At 43.9% G+C, this 17177-nt stretch overlaps 3 protein-coding genes across 6 annotated transcripts; 1 reads left to right on the top strand and 2 right to left on the bottom strand.

The window, feature by feature from the left end:
* Positions 1-853: 853 nt before the first annotated feature.
* oip5 (opa interacting protein 5) lies at positions 854-4852 on the bottom strand. Its single transcript, XM_061242856.1, has 5 exons — positions 4126-4852; positions 3545-3611; positions 3312-3434; positions 2465-2546; positions 854-1608 (listed from the first exon to the last, which is right to left on the bottom strand). The coding sequence occupies exons 1-5, from the start codon at positions 4322-4324 to the stop codon at positions 1522-1524; spliced, it is 558 nt and encodes a 185-aa protein (XP_061098840.1). The 5' UTR covers positions 4325-4852; the 3' UTR covers positions 854-1521.
* nusap1 (nucleolar and spindle associated protein 1) lies at positions 4611-13581 on the top strand. The gene is made up of 12 exons (XM_061242750.1): positions 4611-4838; positions 5187-5246; positions 6004-6189; positions 6680-6827; positions 6935-7033; positions 8081-8193; positions 8656-8709; positions 9078-9241; positions 11724-11875; positions 11999-12121; positions 12434-12530; positions 13161-13581. Exons 1-12 carry the CDS (start codon positions 4764-4766, stop codon positions 13246-13248), a joined length of 1359 nt encoding a protein of 452 aa, XP_061098734.1. The 5' UTR covers positions 4611-4763; the 3' UTR covers positions 13249-13581.
* ndufaf1 (NADH:ubiquinone oxidoreductase complex assembly factor 1) lies at positions 13421-16741 on the bottom strand. 4 transcript variants are annotated; one of them, XM_061242798.1, is made up of 6 exons: positions 16145-16296; positions 15268-15827; positions 14677-14862; positions 14105-14179; positions 13697-13870; positions 13421-13662 (listed from the first exon to the last, which is right to left on the bottom strand). In XM_061242798.1, the coding sequence occupies exons 2-5, from the start codon at positions 15757-15759 to the stop codon at positions 13736-13738; spliced, it is 888 nt and encodes a 295-aa protein (XP_061098782.1). In that variant the 5' UTR covers positions 15760-15827; positions 16145-16296; the 3' UTR covers positions 13421-13662; positions 13697-13735. The 4 variants fall into 4 exon arrangements, with proteins under 4 accessions (XP_061098782.1, XP_061098788.1, XP_061098779.1 ...); XM_061242804.1 differs by lacking the exon at positions 16145-16296 and adding an exon at positions 16595-16741 and having other exon boundaries at positions 13421-13870; XM_061242795.1 differs by lacking the exon at positions 16145-16296 and adding an exon at positions 16336-16437 and having other exon boundaries at positions 13421-13870.
* Positions 16742-17177: the final 436 nt, after the last annotated feature.

Genomic DNA, 17177 nt, shown 5'->3' with positions numbered 1-17177 from the left:
GATCTTGAACCAGTCCGGTTTGGCCCAGGCCTGTTCTTGTCTGATAGGGGCTACATTATTTGACATTTTTCGAATTTTATTAAATGGAAAACAGACCGTGTAGTATGGAAATGAGTCAATAAACATGTTGGGGGAACTGGCCTTAGCTAGAGGCTAATGATTCTGTTATGTACAAGCAGATTTCATCTGGTTGAAGTTCAGAGAGGAGAAGGAAATGTGTGTTTCTATACGATCACTAACTATCTGTGTAGAGGCTATATAGCCTACAATGATACTTATGCATCTTGTGATAGCACTGGTGTATAGGCGAGTGACTACAGGGTGTGGGTCTCCTCTGTTGTCCATGTCTGTTCGGACTCTAAACTGCTATGTGTGCAGTGGTGCGAGGCAAGAGGATGCAGGTTGAAATAAATACAATTTAAAATAGCACTATTCTCTTACATGCAAGAGCAATGGTACTTTCACAGCTAAAATGATAGGACTATACTTTTCCAGTAATATTTGGTTATTGGTGTAGTTGGATGAAAACGTCTACAAAAAGAACCACTTGTTTTACCAATTAATCAAAAATCAGTAAGTCAACCACTGCCTGCAATAAGAAGTCTAGCAGAATCTGTTTTGACATTTATTTTTAGCCCCCCCCCCCCCATCTCCTTCCCTCAACAGGCTTTGCTTTTTTTTTCCAAGCCACCATTGTAAATAAGAATTTGTTCTTAAGGACTTACCTGGTTAAATAAAAAAATAAAGAATCCTAGTTAGTCAAGTGGGACAATTCATGATATGCTTTATGAATTGAGACACTTTTGATTTTCATGAAGTGATCTGCTTTTAAGGTCATTATACTTTAATCATATTTCTGTTTATTATTTTGTTATTTTTATTTTGGGTCTGGTTGCAATAATACAAAGTTACACAATACCCAGTAGATCAATATTAGAGTAACATTTAATATTGGTTTGAGAGCAGACATTTCTTTCGAGGATATGAGCCTAAACAGCGAAGCTTGACTAAACCACAGCAAAGGCAAAGACGCATTTCAATGAAAGGTCATTCCTCGCCGTGGTCACCTTAGGTTCAAGTGCTCACCAAGTGCTTGATTCCTTCCAAGCACAAAAAGCAACCTTTTCTATTAAGGCTCCCCCCCCCCTCCTCAAACCACTTTACTATATTTTAAAGCAAAAGCTTGAGGCTAGAACTATTAACTGGGCAACTGAAAGAAAGTGCCTTGTTTTAACATGGATCAACTCCATGTCGGTGCTTATTTTCCCAGCCGTTACAACGGTCTCCCATACAGGTAAGTGTTCAAACCGACACAACTGTGGGTACAGCGAGAGGTGCGTTTCTTCTAGTCTAAAGAGAAGAGCGTCCATCTGTCCACCACAAGGGCGATCAATGATCATTACTGAACAACTCCAGACATTTGGTGGTATTGCACATCATGCGCAAAACATTCACTTCCACAGGAGATGGATCAGATTGCACTGCATTACGAGAAAAACGACAAACACCCCCAGTTTATGATTAACCCTCTTTGCCAAAGTACACTCCTTTAAGCCTCTTCTCCATTGCAGTAAGGGTCTCAGCCAGAAGATCGATTTCCTGTTTCAGCTGGAAGGCAGAGTCAGAAAGGAGAGGCAAGAGAGAGACAGAGAAAGAAAAGATATTTTAGACCCAAGAAGTTCCAGAAAGTATAGTTGGTCACTCAGGTGGGAATAGATTAATGCCTGGTCATTTTTCAGCAGGTCTACATCCCAATAAATAGACAGGTATAGTATATGCACAATACAGTTCAGGAAAATATGCCTATATATATTTTCCCTCAGCCTCATAATCGCTTCCTTGACTGTCATTGCCACATCTCCAGTCCTCATGATGACAAATGCCATTACAGATTCCAAAGGCAATCAAAAGCCTAGAACCAAGACTAGATACTGAAACCATTATTACCATGTGTACACATGGCTGTAGACCACCTACACAGACCACCGAATATGGATGCAAATACACTAAAAGATGACAGTATGCACTTTAACACATTTATTTCTTAATTTCACATACTATGTGTTGGAGTACAGAGCCAAAAGAAAATAAATTCTAGCACTGTCCAAATACTAACAGACCGCACTGTAGAATATTACCAATGTTTATCATATGCAGCCTTTTTTCTATATTTGCCAATAATTCTGGAGCCCACTGTACATATTGAAGAAGCTTCAGGCCAACCTTGGGGGCGGCCTGTAGCGTAGCGGTTAAGGTTAATGACTGGGACACGCAAGGTTGGTGGTTCTAATCCCGGTATAGCCACAATGAGATCCGCACAGCTGTCAGGCCCTTGAGCAAGGCCCTCAACCCCACATTGCTCCAGGGTGGATTGTCCCCTGCTTAGTCTAATCAAGTTGATTTGGATAAATGTGTTAGCTAAATAACATGCAATGTCAAAAAAGAAAGAAAGAAATAACCTTACCTCCTTGATACTTTTGTGTACAGTACTTTGGTCAAAATGCAGTGATGAGGCTTTTTCCATGGTGCCATTTCTTAAATTGTAACTGAGAAGCAAAGAATTAAGAAAACAAATGTAAATCATATTTTCAAATAAAAGCATTTTGAGAGGGATCTTTGCCATAATTCTACCTTCAAAATTGTTGAACAGACTTGGTAGTTTGCCTGACAACATGCAAACAAAGGATGACTTAAAAATGACCACATGGTCAGCAGGAAAGTCATGAATAAATTTAGCAATGAGACAATGTCACCTGATACATAACAATGACAACAGACCAGTCAGCCCAACAATGCCCACCAGTGTACCTAATGCTGATCGCATACCTACAAATTAGATCGTATCGAACATTGTATCAAGCCAGGTATTAAAAGCCCCCAGATTTTCTGCCTCCACTACACAACCTGCTTAGCTATCAGCTTCACAGAGTAACTACTCCGTGAACCAAAAAAAAAAACCTTCCTAATACCGGTGTAGAATTAACCTTTTGCCAATTTCCATTTATGGCCCCTCGTTCTACGAACAGAACTCCGACTGTAGAATTTCTTGTAATTCACAGTAAGTAGCTGGACATAGGGCGCAGCCAATCATGCGACTGACCAAATTCAGGCTACATAAGTTTGAATTAAAAGCATGTCAAGTCAGGAATTTATCGGACACAGACCTAATGCATAGTAGTCAGCAGTAGATAATACGCAACATTAAGAGAACACATTTTACGGTGGTCTAATTACACGACCAATGACCAAGTTTACCACCAGTTTAGCTTGGGGGATATAGCCACGGAATCATCATGAGAAAGCACACTCACCAGTTGATGTTTTCTTTCTGCAAAAGGAAGAGGTTGCGAAGTGCAGATAAGTGCTTTGGGGTGGAGTACGGAACTACACCAACGAAACACTGACACCCTGCGCAATGCAGAGCTTTGTAGGTACTAAAGAAAAGAGAGAAATAAACGTTTTGATCCTAGTGCCACCATCACAAATGGAATTGCACTGTATATTGCTTACGTCAAATTAAAATAGCTTGACAATTCACACGTACCTGCCAGCCATTCGACCCTCGAGCTTAAATTCCAGCTCATCCTTAACCACCACGTCCTTAGTGACTCCTGCGGAGAGCAATGCACTAATAGGCTCAATACATAATAGACAGTCACACAGTAGCTGAATTACGATTTAACGTCACTGGTCGTTTTGCCGGAGGATTTCACGAACTGCACCAGGAAGGTTCAACTCCCTAATGGAGAGAAGAAAAAAGAAAAAAAAGAAAAAAGAAAAAAAAACACACCTTAAACAAGGTGTTGAAATAGCTGGTAGTTGGCTGAGCGGTTCAGACCAGCTCCACGCTCAACATGGTTTGACCAGCTATGTTTTGAAACGGCAGGTAGATGGTACTTTCAAGATGGCCATAGTTGGATTTTACAGCTGGGCTACTAACTTACTTAACTTAAAATCTCAACTATTTGACCATTAAATGACATAACCAATCCAGCAAGTTTGAGAAATGCACTGGCTGCAGAGTATATGCAAACTAATTTGACGATGTCTCCACAGAGAATGTGGCCGAATGCGATATTCTTGGTGTTAGCTAGAAGCTATCCAAATAACCAACAGGATACTCACGGAGGCAAATGATGGAGTTCAGTTGTTTTTCCTCGCCACACACTTCAAGAGTGTCCCCCCATGTTGTATTGCACATCCCACAGTGCAACACCATAGCATTCTGATAATCGACTCGAGCCAAGTGCACCCCTTTCGTTAGATTAACCAGACTTGTCTCTAGGGTGCTGCAGCTCGCACTCTCTTCCGTAGTATTTAACATTATTTAAAGAAAATAATCAGTCCTACTTTATTTAACTTTCTAAATTTGTATCACCTGCACCACACCACGATCTACAACGACTTTTATAAACTTTGTTGGCAAACCCGCACTTCTTTTCAAAATGTAATGTGATTGGTCTGGATACTGCTGTCTTCACCGTGTCAGTGCTCAGTGGTGCAGAGCATTGGCGAATCCCCGATGGCAAAGTAATAAGAAAGCGGTGATTGGTAATATTGAGTTTCCTGTTTAAATTCTCAGCGAATCAAATGGCACGAATTGTCATTTTTGAAAATTGGTGTTTTAACCGTCAGGCGCGATTACAGGATCCAAAACAGAGGCAATTGACGGTGCGAGTTCGACACGAGATCTCAGTGCAGCCTTTGTAATTAGTTTAAACGTGTTTTACACTTAAAAAGAAAAGGAAAAAAACATAATTAATATGGATTTGGATTCACTTAAGTATGCAGATTTGCAGCGGCTGGCGAAGGATGTTGGACTTAAAGCGAATATGAAGGTAATTTAACGTTAGCCTAGACGAGCTAGTTATCTATCTAACGTAACGGTACTTGTCGTAGCTAAACTCGCCTAACCTTAGCGTAGTTGGCTAATGATGGCTGCTTTGGTTACTGATTGAATGTAGGGGACGTTAGCTAGCTAATAAGCTGTTAACACTTGTGCTAGTTTCTAACTATGTTAAGTTAGTTAGCGAGGATGCAATCGACCGTTAACGTTAAACTAGCTAACCTTAGAATTTGATGACCACGTTTGGTCACTGGTGGATGGCGGGCTAGCTAAGTTGGGAGCTAACTAGCTAACGTTAAGTATCCAATAACTAACTTACTGTTGCATTTTTCTCCAACAGGCGGATAAATTGTTGAAAGCCCTCAAGGAGTACTACAACCAACAAAGTCCTACGGAAAATGTGAGTCCACACCCCCTTTTGGTCAACTTGTTCTTAATTCAGCTCGTCAATATGCTCTGGTCTTCCGCCAATGATAAAAGTATGTGTAACTAAAACTAGTTTTGTCAAGTTAACAACCAGATGTTTCTAATGACTGATTACGAAGAGGCTACATGTAGTCTGTAAGACCCCCTAGTTTGCTCCTCGTACTCTCAGTTCTCCCGTTAACGTTAACTCGTGTCGTGCAGTGTTGTTCTCTGCTTCGGTCACAACTTAAATCCTCTTATGGGTAGCATTTGCCAGGGTATGGTACTCTGCATTTTCACCAGAACTTAAGTGGCATTTTTTGAAAAGGCCAGCACCATCGTCCCGTGGCAACGGTTTTCATCCAGCCAGTTGCAAAGAGTTTCTTATGAGAGCTGTAAATTAATGATGTGCAATCATTAGATTAGATTATGACCAAAATACAACAAGGCGTTAATAAATTGAGACGGATGAAACAAGTGGCAATAGATCAGTATACTCCCTCAGATGAGTCGGGGTACAGTGTGAAGAGACGAGTCTTCCATTTATGTGCCTTATACTCTTGGAATAGAACCGCGCTGCAGCATGCATGCACCATTTGCACCACACATGGCTCTAACCTGAGAGTTATACTGTATGTTCTACGTAAAACAGTCACTGGCATTTCTTAATCCGAAACTGCAGATATCAGGCGTATGTTCTCTTGAAACGGCATTATGACTGAATCTCACACCTTTTTTGTTATTATTTGCAGGCAGAGGCTGAGATCAGTGGAGAGACGGAGGACTCCAATGCCCGCCAACCTTCACCAAACTATGAGGGCACAGCGTTTGTCACTGAGCGCCGTGCGAGAGGCCAGAAGGCAAAGAGAAAGCATTTGGCGGCAGAGGAGCCCGGAGCTGAACGCGATGGCGGCTGGCTGCAGTCATCAACAGAGGAGGTAGTGCAGCGCTGACCTCTTTAGCGTGAACACAACTAATGCACTACATCTGGGGGGTTAAGTTCACCAAGGGGGCCTCAGGAGGTAAGAGCAGTCGCCTGGCAGTCGGAGGGTTGCCGGTTCGATCCCGCCCTGGGTGTGTCGAAGTGTCCCTGAGCGAGACACCTAACCCCCCCCCCAAATGCTCCTGACGAGCTGGTTGGTGCCTTGCATGGTGTGACTGTGTGCGTATGAATGGGTGAATGAGAAGCATCAATTGTACAGTGCTTTGGATAAAGGTGGAACATAAATGGCAACCATTTACCAAGTAAAACCCGGAGCAGCTGTTTTTACTTCAGTCATGGTTTTGGAAGGGTTTCCAGGGTTACTCGGTGAACTTATTCAGCTAACCCCCGTGATCCTGCTTCGTGAAATAAACACTTGTTTCTGATTTGTTATTTCTGGAAAGGATATTTGCAAAAACTAAACGGAGCATGTCTGTGTCCTCCAGGCTGAGGAGGAACCTGGCGAAGCCGCAGAAGGGGCGGGGAGCTCTAAGAGGAGGAAGCTGTCTTCCCAGGAGGATTCTGGGACGGAGCCGACGGACGGGAGCTCGGAGGAGACCGAACCACACGGGGCGCCAGAGGGGCCTGTGGGAGGTACGGGGCGTCTTCGACCCGAATCTCTTCCCGCTGTGTTGGCAGGAGAGTTCACAGACTTGTTGCATATCGTTTTTTTAAGCCAGCGTTATTTTGTCCCGTCGCAGGAGAAGATCGGGGGCCAGCAAAGCCTGCTGGGAGAATCCCTCGTCACGAAGGGCTTCTGAAAAAGACGAACAGGCCTGTGCTGAAGCCAACCACACCAAGTAAGAAAACGTAATGATGGTAATTGCATCACAAAAACCTGTAAACACACAGTTCATTGTAATTCACCTTCCATCCAAATTTTTCTTTTAGGGATAGCTGGCCATAGGGGTACTTTACCAAAAAATAAAAAATAAATGAAGAAATCAGAATATTTCTTAGTCTGGCAGCCTGTATTATCAGAACCATTACCTTGTGTACTTAACAGGGCTGTAATATGTTGATATAAAGGCAATATCCTCAGAAATGTGTTTGTCAGCAGTGTATCATTTCTGATTTTGGAAAGAAATTTCTGGAAGCGGTATGTACATATACTTCTACTGACTGAAAAAGCCCGACTCGCTATCATTTCTTCGCAGTAATTCTAAAACAAGCAATCAAAGCTGACACCCTGAATTTGTGTCCAAGTGCTCATCTGTTCAGCACCCGTGCATTTGAAGCATTCGAGGACCTGGGGAAATGTGCCAAAGGGCCTTTTGCTTCGTGGTGTAGAGATTTCTATTTGCTTATACCGTCCTAGGTTTATTCGGATGGGGAAGTCCTACAAGAATGACTTTGAATGAATGAATTAATTAATTAATTAATTAATCACTTAAAACCTTTTATTGAGAGCTAATATTTAATTTGGAATTCCCACTTGTGTTCCTCATTGCTCCACCTGCCACTCCCGTGAAATCGGCAGAGCGCAGACGAGCACATGCTTTGCTCCCGATGCATCCGATTGGCTGGCAGGGGTGACATCATCTCGGCCAGCTGAAACCCTCACATACCTGGGAGACACTGGAGCCAACCGTGTCTCACTGCCCGGCTGCCAGTCACGCTCCGTACTGGCAAGATCTGGATTTAATACCTGACTGTGGGGTCCTACAGTGCCTTAACAGGACTAGCCACACAGCAGCCCACATGCAAGGCCATTTCTAATGTCATCCCGGTCCAGTCATTGCCTGTACTATGGAATGGGCCGTGTATCACCTGAAAATACTGAAACGCAGCAGTTGAATGTGACGCGGACTGTGCGGGGAACGTGATTGTGCGCATTTCTCTCGTAGACTTCAAGAAGCTCCACGAGGCTCACTTCAACAAGATGGAGTCCATCGACTTGTACCTCCAGAGGAAGAACAAGCAGATGGAGGCCATCAGGAACCCTGTTAAAGAATTACAGGTGATTTTTTAAATTTATTTTATTCTTTTACATCATCAGTACCAGTGGGGTACAGTATGTGTTAATTCTCTGTTCCCCTCCGATCAACCACGGTTCACCCTGCTCCCCCTCCTCATTTGATGTCAATCAAATCGACTCCCCGCCCTTAAATAACTCTTCCCGGGGTGTCTCGGTGGCACAGCCTGTAGAGCGCTGACCGCATGCTCATTGCGAGCTGCGACGTCTGCGGTTCGAATCCGACCGTCTGACATTTGTCGCATGTCTTTCCCTCTCTCTCGCTCCCATTCTTCCTGTCTCTCTATACTATATACTGTCCAATAAAGCTGAAAAAGGCCTGAAAAATAAAAATAAAGTTAAAAATAATTCTTCCCGAAAGATGTTTTGTAACATCGCGGAAGGTGCTGCTCTACCTTCCGTTTCACAGAAGGTAGATAACTTTAAATCTGCTCTCTGCCTTTATAGATGCTGTCAGAGAAGGCCAACATCCTTAAACCAGTGGAGAAAAAAGCAGTGCAGGTCAGTACGTTTTATCAGCTCTTTATATTGTTGTGTGGCTCGAGTACACTGGAGGTAGGGAGTGACGTGATTTACAGTTGCAATGTGAAATGTGCATCTCTGTGATTGGCTAAATGGACAATGAAAGAAGTGTGTGAGAGTGCTGGGGGGCAGCTTGTAGGTTTGTGGCGAAAGTACATGACTGGGAACCAGAAGGTTGGCGGTTCAAGTCCCGGTGTAGCCACGATAAGATTCACGCAGCTACTTAACTCTGCATTGCTCCAGGAGGGATCGTCCCCTGCTTAGTTTAATCACCTGAAGGTTGCTTTGGATAAAAGCATCAGCTAAATAACAAATGTATTTTATTCTATTATTTCTCGGTTCTCCAGAAGCCCAAGGTGAGCCGTGGCTCGCTGTTCAGCCCGGTGCCCCGGGACCGGGGGTCCATCGCGGAGAAGCGCCGGCTGACCCAGCTGTCCGCCAGCAAGCCCGCCCTGAAGACCAGCGGCTCCTTCAGACCCAGCGTGCTGTCCACACGCAGGATGAACGTCAGGTGAGCCCTTCCACACGTTAACGCTGCAGACAGCTTTGTGTGAGCCGTCCCACCTGCCTCCAGAACCACCAGAACCACACGTTAACGCTGCAGACAGCTTTGTGTGAGCCGTCCCACCTGCCTCCAGAACCACCAGAACCACACGTTAACGCTTCAGACAGCTTTACGTGAGCCGTCCCACCTGCCTCCAGAACCACCAGAACCACACGTTAACGCTGCAGACAGCTTTGTGTGAGCCGTCCCACCTGCCTCCAGAACCACCAGAACCACACGTTAACGCTGCAGACAGCTTTGTGTGAGCCGTCCCACCTGCCTCCAGAACCACCAGAACCACACGTTAACGCTTCAGACAGCTTTACGTGAGCCGTCCCACCTGCCTCCAGAACCACACGTTAACGCTGCAGACAGCTTTGTGTGAGCCGTCCCACCTGCCTCCAGAACCACCAGAACCACACGTTAACGCTGCAGACAGCTTTGCGTGAGCCGTCCCACCTGCCTCCAGAACCACCAGAACCACACGTTAACGCTGCAGACAGCTTTGTGTGAGCCGTCCCACCTGCCTCCAGAACCACCAGAACCACACGTTAACGCTCCAGACGGCTTTACGTGAGCCGTCCCACCTGCCTCCAGAACCACACGTTAACGCTGCAGACAGCTTTGTGTGAGCCGTCCCACCTGCCTCCAGAACCACCAGAACCACACGTTAACGCTGCAGACAGCTTTGCGTGAGCCGTCCCACCTGCCTCCAGAACCACACGTTAACGCTGCAGACAGCTTTGTGTGAGCCGTCCCACCTGCCTCCAGAACCACCAGAACCACACGTTAACGCTGCAGACAGCTTTGCGTGAGCCGTCCCACCTGCCTCCAGAACCACCAGAACCACACGTTAACGCTGCAGACAGCTTTGTGTGAGCCGTCCCACCTGCCTCCAGAACCACCAGAACCACACGTTAACGCTCCAGACGGCTTTACGTGAGCCGTCCCACCTGCCTCCAGAACCACACGTTAACGCTGCAGACAGCTTTGTGTGAGCCGTCCCACCTGCCTCCAGAACCACCAGAACCACACGTTAACGCTGCAGACAGCTTTGCGTGAGCCGTCCCACCTGCCTCCAGAACCACCAGAACCACACGTTAACGCTGCAGACAGCTTTGTGTGAGCCGTCCCACCTGCCTCCAGAACCACCAGAACCACACGTTAACGCTCCAGACGGCTTTACGTGAGCCGTCCCACCTGGCTCCAGAACCACACGTTAACGCTGCAGACGGCTTTGTGTGAGCCGTCCCCCCTGCCTCCAGAACCACACGTTAACGCTGCAGACGGCTTTGTGTGAGCCGTCCCACCTGCCTCCAGAACCACACGTTAACGCTGCAGACAGCTTTGTGTGAGCCGTCCCACCTGCCTCCAGAACCACACGTTAACGCTGCAGACGGCTTTGTGTGAGCCATCCCACCTGCCTCCAGAACCACATGTTAACGCTCCAGACGGCTTTGTGTGAGCCGTCCCACCTGCCTCCAGAACCACACGTTAACGCTGCAGACGGCTTTACGTGAGCCGTCCCACCTGCCTCCAGAACCACACGTTAACGCTCCAGGCGGCTTTGTGTGAGCCGTCCCACCTGCCTCCAGAACCACACGTTAACGCTGCAGACGGCTTTGTGAGCTGTCTAGGTGTAGGTGGTCCTGGGCGTTTGAATAATGCATCTGTAAAGAACATGGAATTCTTCATGTTTAAAGGTGCAATCGGTAATTTGGGACTTCTAACGGTCAAGAGGAATTGCAGCAACACCTTAAAACCACAACACTGTTTATCCCTCCCCCTTGTCTGTAAATTATTTACACAATGCGCTGACGTTGAAACGCCATTGGCTGTGGCAATTAGAACCAATTTTCAACCAATGAGCTTGAATTATTGTACAGCTATACAATGTTTTCAGGAGTGCCGGGCTGTCAACTGCATATTTTGAAACTCATATTTAAGGACTATAAACATAGGCAGAGAGTGAGTCAACATGTCAGTGTCAACATGAGTTTTTCAATCATAGGAAGGGATTTACAATGGTCTTGTAACAATGTTTTCACACAAATCTCACCTATTGTACCTTTAAAACTTGGTTAGCCTTTTGTTTGAATTTTTTATGGCGCCTTTTGAAGTAACCCTAATAATAGAGGTAGAGAAAGAAGCCAGTCTACTCTCTAGGAACATTGCTATTAAGAGAAATTGAGATTTATACCCTACAGCCCAGTCTGTTCAAAAGGGAAATGCAACTTTGGGTGTATACCATCAAATGCTACTTTGGTAAAGAAGATTTCCATATCCGTATCCGTATCGGATTCCCGGGAATCCTATTAAACAAACTGGCACATTTACACATTTTCCTAGACAGAATGGTGAAAAGCAACAGTGTGATGAGAGGGTCCAGCATGTTTTGCCCACGTGACTACGGCCGTGTGTAAACGTCTGCTTGGTTGTGCTGCTGCAGTTTTTCACAGATGACGCAGGACAACGAGCACAAGCGCTCTCTGGTGAAGACCCCGGCCAGGATGTCTCCCCACGTGGAGGATGTTTCCACGCCGACCGAGCTGCTGAAGCCGGAGGGCAAGAAGCCTGCCGTCTCCAGCACCCGGACACCTGGTAATGAACCCTGATGTTCTGTGTCATTCATATCGTCAACAATACCTTTTATTTATTGTACATATAACTGTGGAATGTATTTCTCTCTGGCTCCATTTTAACGTTTACATTTTTTTCTGTTAGGTGTAAAAACCTTTGTTTTCAGCGGAAACACCAGCTTTTCCAACACTCCAGGAACACAGAAGAAAAACGCCTTCGACCTGAAGGCCAGTCTCTCCCGCCCCCTGTCCTACCAGCCACACAAAGGTGAGTTTCCTGGCGACATAAGACCGGCCCAGGGTGGCGTGTCCTTCTACATAATTCAACTGAACTCCTTATTATATTGGTTGAGCTGTTAATTGAATACACGTATGAAAAAAAATTGTTCAACCGCTATCTTATCTTTTTACTGCCATAAATGATCAGATGATTCGCTCCTGAGGCGTTACACGCAAGCATTGGATCTTTCAGCTCAGTCGAACCTAATTCAATAATCACCCAAAACTATATTCATAAAAAAACCGCATCCCTCACCACGATCACATTTTAAAAAACCGGGTCTAACTTGTTTTCACACAGGGAAGCTGAAACCATTTTCTGATGCTAACGAAAACGCAGCTCTTAATACCTCTCAGTCACACCAGAAGAAATACAAGCAGCACCAGGTCCAGACCAGGTAAGCCAGCTCCATATAAGCCATATGTAACCTGCAGAAAATAAGCGGTCTTGGAAAAATTTCAGCTTTCGGGGAATAACTTAACTATGAATCACTTTTAACTAACAGCACCATCAACATATCATTGGTTCAGTTTGGTTCATGAAATAACCGCTCTTGAATTTCTCGGTTTTTACGGTCACCTAAATTAAGCATATATTCGATGTGAACGCTGTTCAAAGGAATGCTTATTAATACATGCACTGTAAAATTGTGCACACAGGTTGTACGGTATTAAAATGATACTATATAGTATTATATGCCAAGAAATTGGTAAATATCGTCCCAGCATTACTATAAACCTTTTTTTTTTTTTTTTTTTTTGCTGAAAGCATTTAGCTTTTATATTATAAATATCCATTACAGTTCGCAATTAGCCTAGCCTCGCATTTCAGTCTCGTAAGCTTGCCGTGCCATAAGCCTGTCCATGTCACTCTGATGTAAGCTCAGTCCCCCCCAGTTTCTGGGGGATGTGCCATGCTGCTAAACCTGTACTCTTGGCCCCAGATGCTCTGTCTCTGCCCCGTCATTGGCGCGCGTGCTCCATGGGGATTTCGGTAGGCGCGGGGGTAAAATGCGTTTCCCTTGCAGGGTTGAGCGACGCACTCGCCATGCACAGGACCGGAAGCAGAAGAAGGAGAAGGTGCTGGGGGCCAGGAGAGGCTTGGCAATGTCCTGAGCCTTTTATATTTAAAAATAACCGACTTCTGTAAATACTCATTTTAGCCTTGCCTTTTTTTTTTTTACTGACTGTGTACAAATGTTTCTCAAGCTTTTGTCTAGATTTGTATAGCCTATCTGCACATCTTTTTCTGCTCTGCAACCTTTTTCCCCAGACTTGTTGGTTTAAAAAAAAAAAAAAAATGTAAGTAGTTTGAATTTTGAGTAATTGAAATGACACATCTAATTCTGTATTTAAAGTTGTGTTTTCAGTGATTGCTAAGTAGTTATTTCAGTTTTAGTTTTTTTTTTTTACATTAGCAGATTAAAGGCACCAATTATCTGACATTCATCAACTTTGCCGTGTTAATTGATTCACAAAACATGAAAGTCACTCTTCTATAGTGGAACCACCATGAAAATAACTGCCTGCAACTATACCGCTGAAGTATAGTTTTATATACTTTGTCCATCTATTGAACTCCATTGTTTGCAGAGTCTCAAACTTAAGGGTTCCTTTTGTACATCTCGTAAGCAAACTCTTCCGTGTGTGCGCGGTCATTGCACAGGCCGATGAAGTCGATCTCCAGCTGGAATGGTCCGTCAGCCTCGTTGCCAGTGGTGAACCCAATTGTATTTACCTGAGAAGCACAAATATGACTGCTGAGAAACACGCAAAGACATTCAGCATCCTTATGGGTAGTAACCCTTGTGTATGTATGTGATCAGTAGTGTGAATGTATTGCTGCAATGTAAATTAAATCGGTTTCATTGCCATACTATCATTTCTGTATGATATAGCTTATACAATTATACTGCTACTGATATGAACAACGGCAACAGGGAAGCTTCAAAATGGTGCGTGTTATACCAACCTTGTCGAGCCAGAGCTGGTGCTGCTCATCTTGTACCCTTCCACGACTGGAGAGAAAAAACTTTGAAAAGGGAATCTGTAAAACAAATTCATCTGATTCAGGTTGGAAAACGAGATTGCTGAACTATGTGTGGCAAGAAAAAACTAAAAAACTTGCTATGTGTCCCACAGTGGACCCAGAATTCCTGATTTTGTTTCACAAATATAGATTTTCTGCTCATTCCCTGACCTACTGTACAGAAGACTTATCAATTGGTCTTAGGACCAGATGGTGGAAACAACTTAAAAGGAAGAAAGCATGGCTGGCTAATGGAAGAGTAAGATTACGATGCTCATGACATGATTCAAAGCTGTTTATGATTAATACATTTCACACACCCATTTCAAAGTATTTTCAAAAGGTAATCAGCTTTCAAATGAAAATTATCCTCTTCAGAATTGACAGTATCGTCAGGTGCAAATTTTTTATTTACTACCGTAACATACTTTCAATACTCTACAGTTAATATTAAATCCCCAGAATTTCAGCTCTGGCTCCCAGATTTCAACAGATTTGCAGCGAAATGTCTGTACCTTGACGTCTTCCCAGTAAGGCCCACCCCTTGTGTACAGGACGTAGTTGTACAGGTCATCACTTTGGTGAGAGAAGTAGGTCTCTGCGCCAATGTTTATCATCCATGGCCTTCCATCACCACGGATGCGCAAATGCAGGCTGTTGAAGCTTGACCAATCATAGTGTCTCTTCCTGTCAAAGGACATCTGTAAAGATTACAGTAGAGGAAACTTTGTAATTAGCAGGTCCAGACTATTCTTTGCATCGTTTCTGTAAAGACTGATGATGGAGATTAATTGAATTTGTCCTATTTTCAAAACATCAAACAAGTGGAAATTGCTGATGAGCATGTCTGCCATTTCAGCTTTTCTACACTAGCCTCCTTTTCAGAAGTCTGATGTCCAGGGGTAAGAAAGTAAACGTCCTGCCACGTGTTTCTTTCACCCATGAACTGCACCAGTTGAATTCACAAATCAGTTTTACCTCCTGGCTGAGGAATTATGCTAATTAGCAAATCCAGGTGATTGGAACAAAATACTGGGCAGTACTTTCAGTTTCTGTATCTGGATTTTCCACCCCTGTTACTTTTCCATACAAGTAAATGCACTGACCCTTGGCTGTTTGGAGCATAGTGTGCAGTATCCACTGTAGCGTGTCTCTCCATCCCGGGGTGGAGTAGTGCAGATGGTGCCGTACAGTAGGCAAGTGGTGTTGTTTCTACCTAGTTTCAGGTAGGCTTCACTTCGGCCCCCGATTTCTCTATCGGAGGAGACCACCCACTGGGACAGGCTCTCTGGCCCTCGGAATTCCCACTGCACCTGAGTCTGTTCCAGCATATGCTCCTTGATTGGCCGTCCCTGTGGCCCCACAAACCGCTGAAACATCTCATCTTTCAGCAAACCTAAATGTTTATATATACCATCAACACCCTTGGCAAAGCTGAACTCTATCTTCTTCCAGGGCCAGACGGTTTCCCGCGGCTCACCCGGTCGCCGGTACACCCCCATGAAGTTTACCCTTTTGCCACACACCAAGGAGCAGAGGGACGGTGAGAGAGTCAAGAAGTGACGGGTGGCGATCTGCTTCAGGGGAGTCAAAGCCATGGTCCATGTAACTGCTAAGTGCACTGCAAACGTCCGTATCGTTCTGTATGCAACCTTGAGGCACGTTCCTAGGATGGGAGAACATAAAAAAATATATTAGAAAAAACGTATGCTTCTTTAAATCCACCAGTGTGATTTTCTTGCCAAGTCGCTTCCGTTCAAAATTCAATTTACAAAAAGTTTGCTTCAACATTCAATCAGTCAGTTAGCGTTTAATGATCTGTAATTAGCTTTATAATCGCAACGACACTCGACATTTTGGTGCTAGCACATATGAACATGCAAAACAACTGTACATTTGTCTATAATTTGTCGTATTAAATAGCATTTTACCAACCACCTATTTTAATGTTTTCATTAAATGCAGTAAACGTTACACATCTACCGTAAATACAAAACGTTTGTTGCCATGAAATGTTGGGACCATGAATCGCCAGCTAGGCATAACTATGGTATGCAGACTCCAGAATGATCTTGAGTTCCAATTGGTACTAACGTCAAATTAAAAGGGAATAATTGGCGAAAGCTAGGACACTTTGTCGTTATTATTGGCTTAAATCGTGGCAAAGGAAATACCTCTAAAATGGTGATCACATTCATCAAGGGCATGCCGTGTTTGTAACACATCGAGAGAGATATATTGTGACACAATAAACAGTATGGTGCGTCGTTGTAATAAGCCCCTCATGGAAACATTACTCCAACAATTGAAGTTCCACAAGTAAGCACAGAATACAAACAAGTAGTAACAGACGAAAGTTGACAGATTCTTCTCGCTGCTACATTTGTATGCATTTTTTCCGACAATTTGTAATCAACACATTTGTATACATACACTGAGCATAGATTTGTAGTCAAACAATTCACGTGGTGCAGATTCTCTAGCTGTTATTATAGGCTATTTTTATTTTTCTTTCACCGTGTTGAAATGTCAGCACTATTTAAACATCTTTTAACATAAGAGCTGTGAAATAACATTTATAAAAGATTACACATGTACAATTTTCAAGGCATCACATCAATCAGCACAAATGTGTTGTATCTTGCCTGACTTTGCCAGAATGTTCACTGCACATCAGTTTAAGCGGATATAGAGGGATTCATTTACTTAATTGAATTGGTTAATTATTAGGTGGGGATATTTTGCTAGCAGATCAGAGAACACAAACACTTTTAGAACATAAATTAACACAATGATTGATGAACTGAAGACTGTGTCTCATGCAGTCATAATAATTGCATTGCAATATCATTGTAAGTCTCACATATGTTTGTAAGTCTTCTGCATATATTTAGGAATCAATTAAATATACTGCTTATTTGTAGAAAACAGGAGTGAATCAAACCAACAAAAACTGCACTACTGAGTGAATTAGAGGCAAACAAAATACGGTCAATGAAATATTGAAAGGCTGGCT

This window comes from Conger conger, chromosome 1 (genome assembly GCF_963514075.1).
Source record: "Conger conger chromosome 1, fConCon1.1, whole genome shotgun sequence".
Classification (NCBI taxonomy): domain Eukaryota; kingdom Metazoa; phylum Chordata; class Actinopteri; order Anguilliformes; family Congridae; genus Conger; species Conger conger.
This window is presented reverse-complemented; position numbering and strand designations above follow the sequence as displayed.

Excerpts from the sequence above, each read along its gene's own strand:
- ndufaf1 (XM_061242804.1), bottom strand. The coding sequence starts at position 15,759 with ATGGCTTTGACTCCCCTGAAGCAGATCGCCACCCGTCACTTCTTGACT. Across the intron at positions 14,863-15,267 it reads TATGCTCCAAACAGCCAAGG|ATGTCCTTTGACAGGAAGAG; the intron begins GTCAGTGCATTT and ends TAATCTTTACAG. Across the intron at positions 13,871-14,104 it reads ACCAGCTCTGGCTCGACAAG|GTAAATACAATTGGGTTCAC; the intron begins GTTGGTATAACA and ends TGTGCTTCTCAG.
- nusap1 (XM_061242750.1), top strand. The coding sequence starts at position 4,764 with ATGGATTTGGATTCACTTAAGTATGCAGATTTGCAGCGGCTGGCGAAG. Across the intron at positions 4,839-5,186 it reads GACTTAAAGCGAATATGAAG|GCGGATAAATTGTTGAAAGC; the intron begins GTAATTTAACGT and ends TTTCTCCAACAG. Across the intron at positions 5,247-6,003 it reads AACAAAGTCCTACGGAAAAT|GCAGAGGCTGAGATCAGTGG; the intron begins GTGAGTCCACAC and ends TATTATTTGCAG.
- oip5 (XM_061242856.1), bottom strand. The coding sequence starts at position 4,324 with ATGTTAAATACTACGGAAGAGAGTGCGAGCTGCAGCACCCTAGAGACA. Across the intron at positions 2,547-3,311 it reads CAGAAAGAAAACATCAACTG|TTACAATTTAAGAAATGGCA; the intron begins GTGAGTGTGCTT and ends TTTGCTTCTCAG. Across the intron at positions 1,609-2,464 it reads TACACAAAAGTATCAAGGAG|CTGAAACAGGAAATCGATCT; the intron begins GTAAGGTTATTT and ends TCTGCCTTCCAG.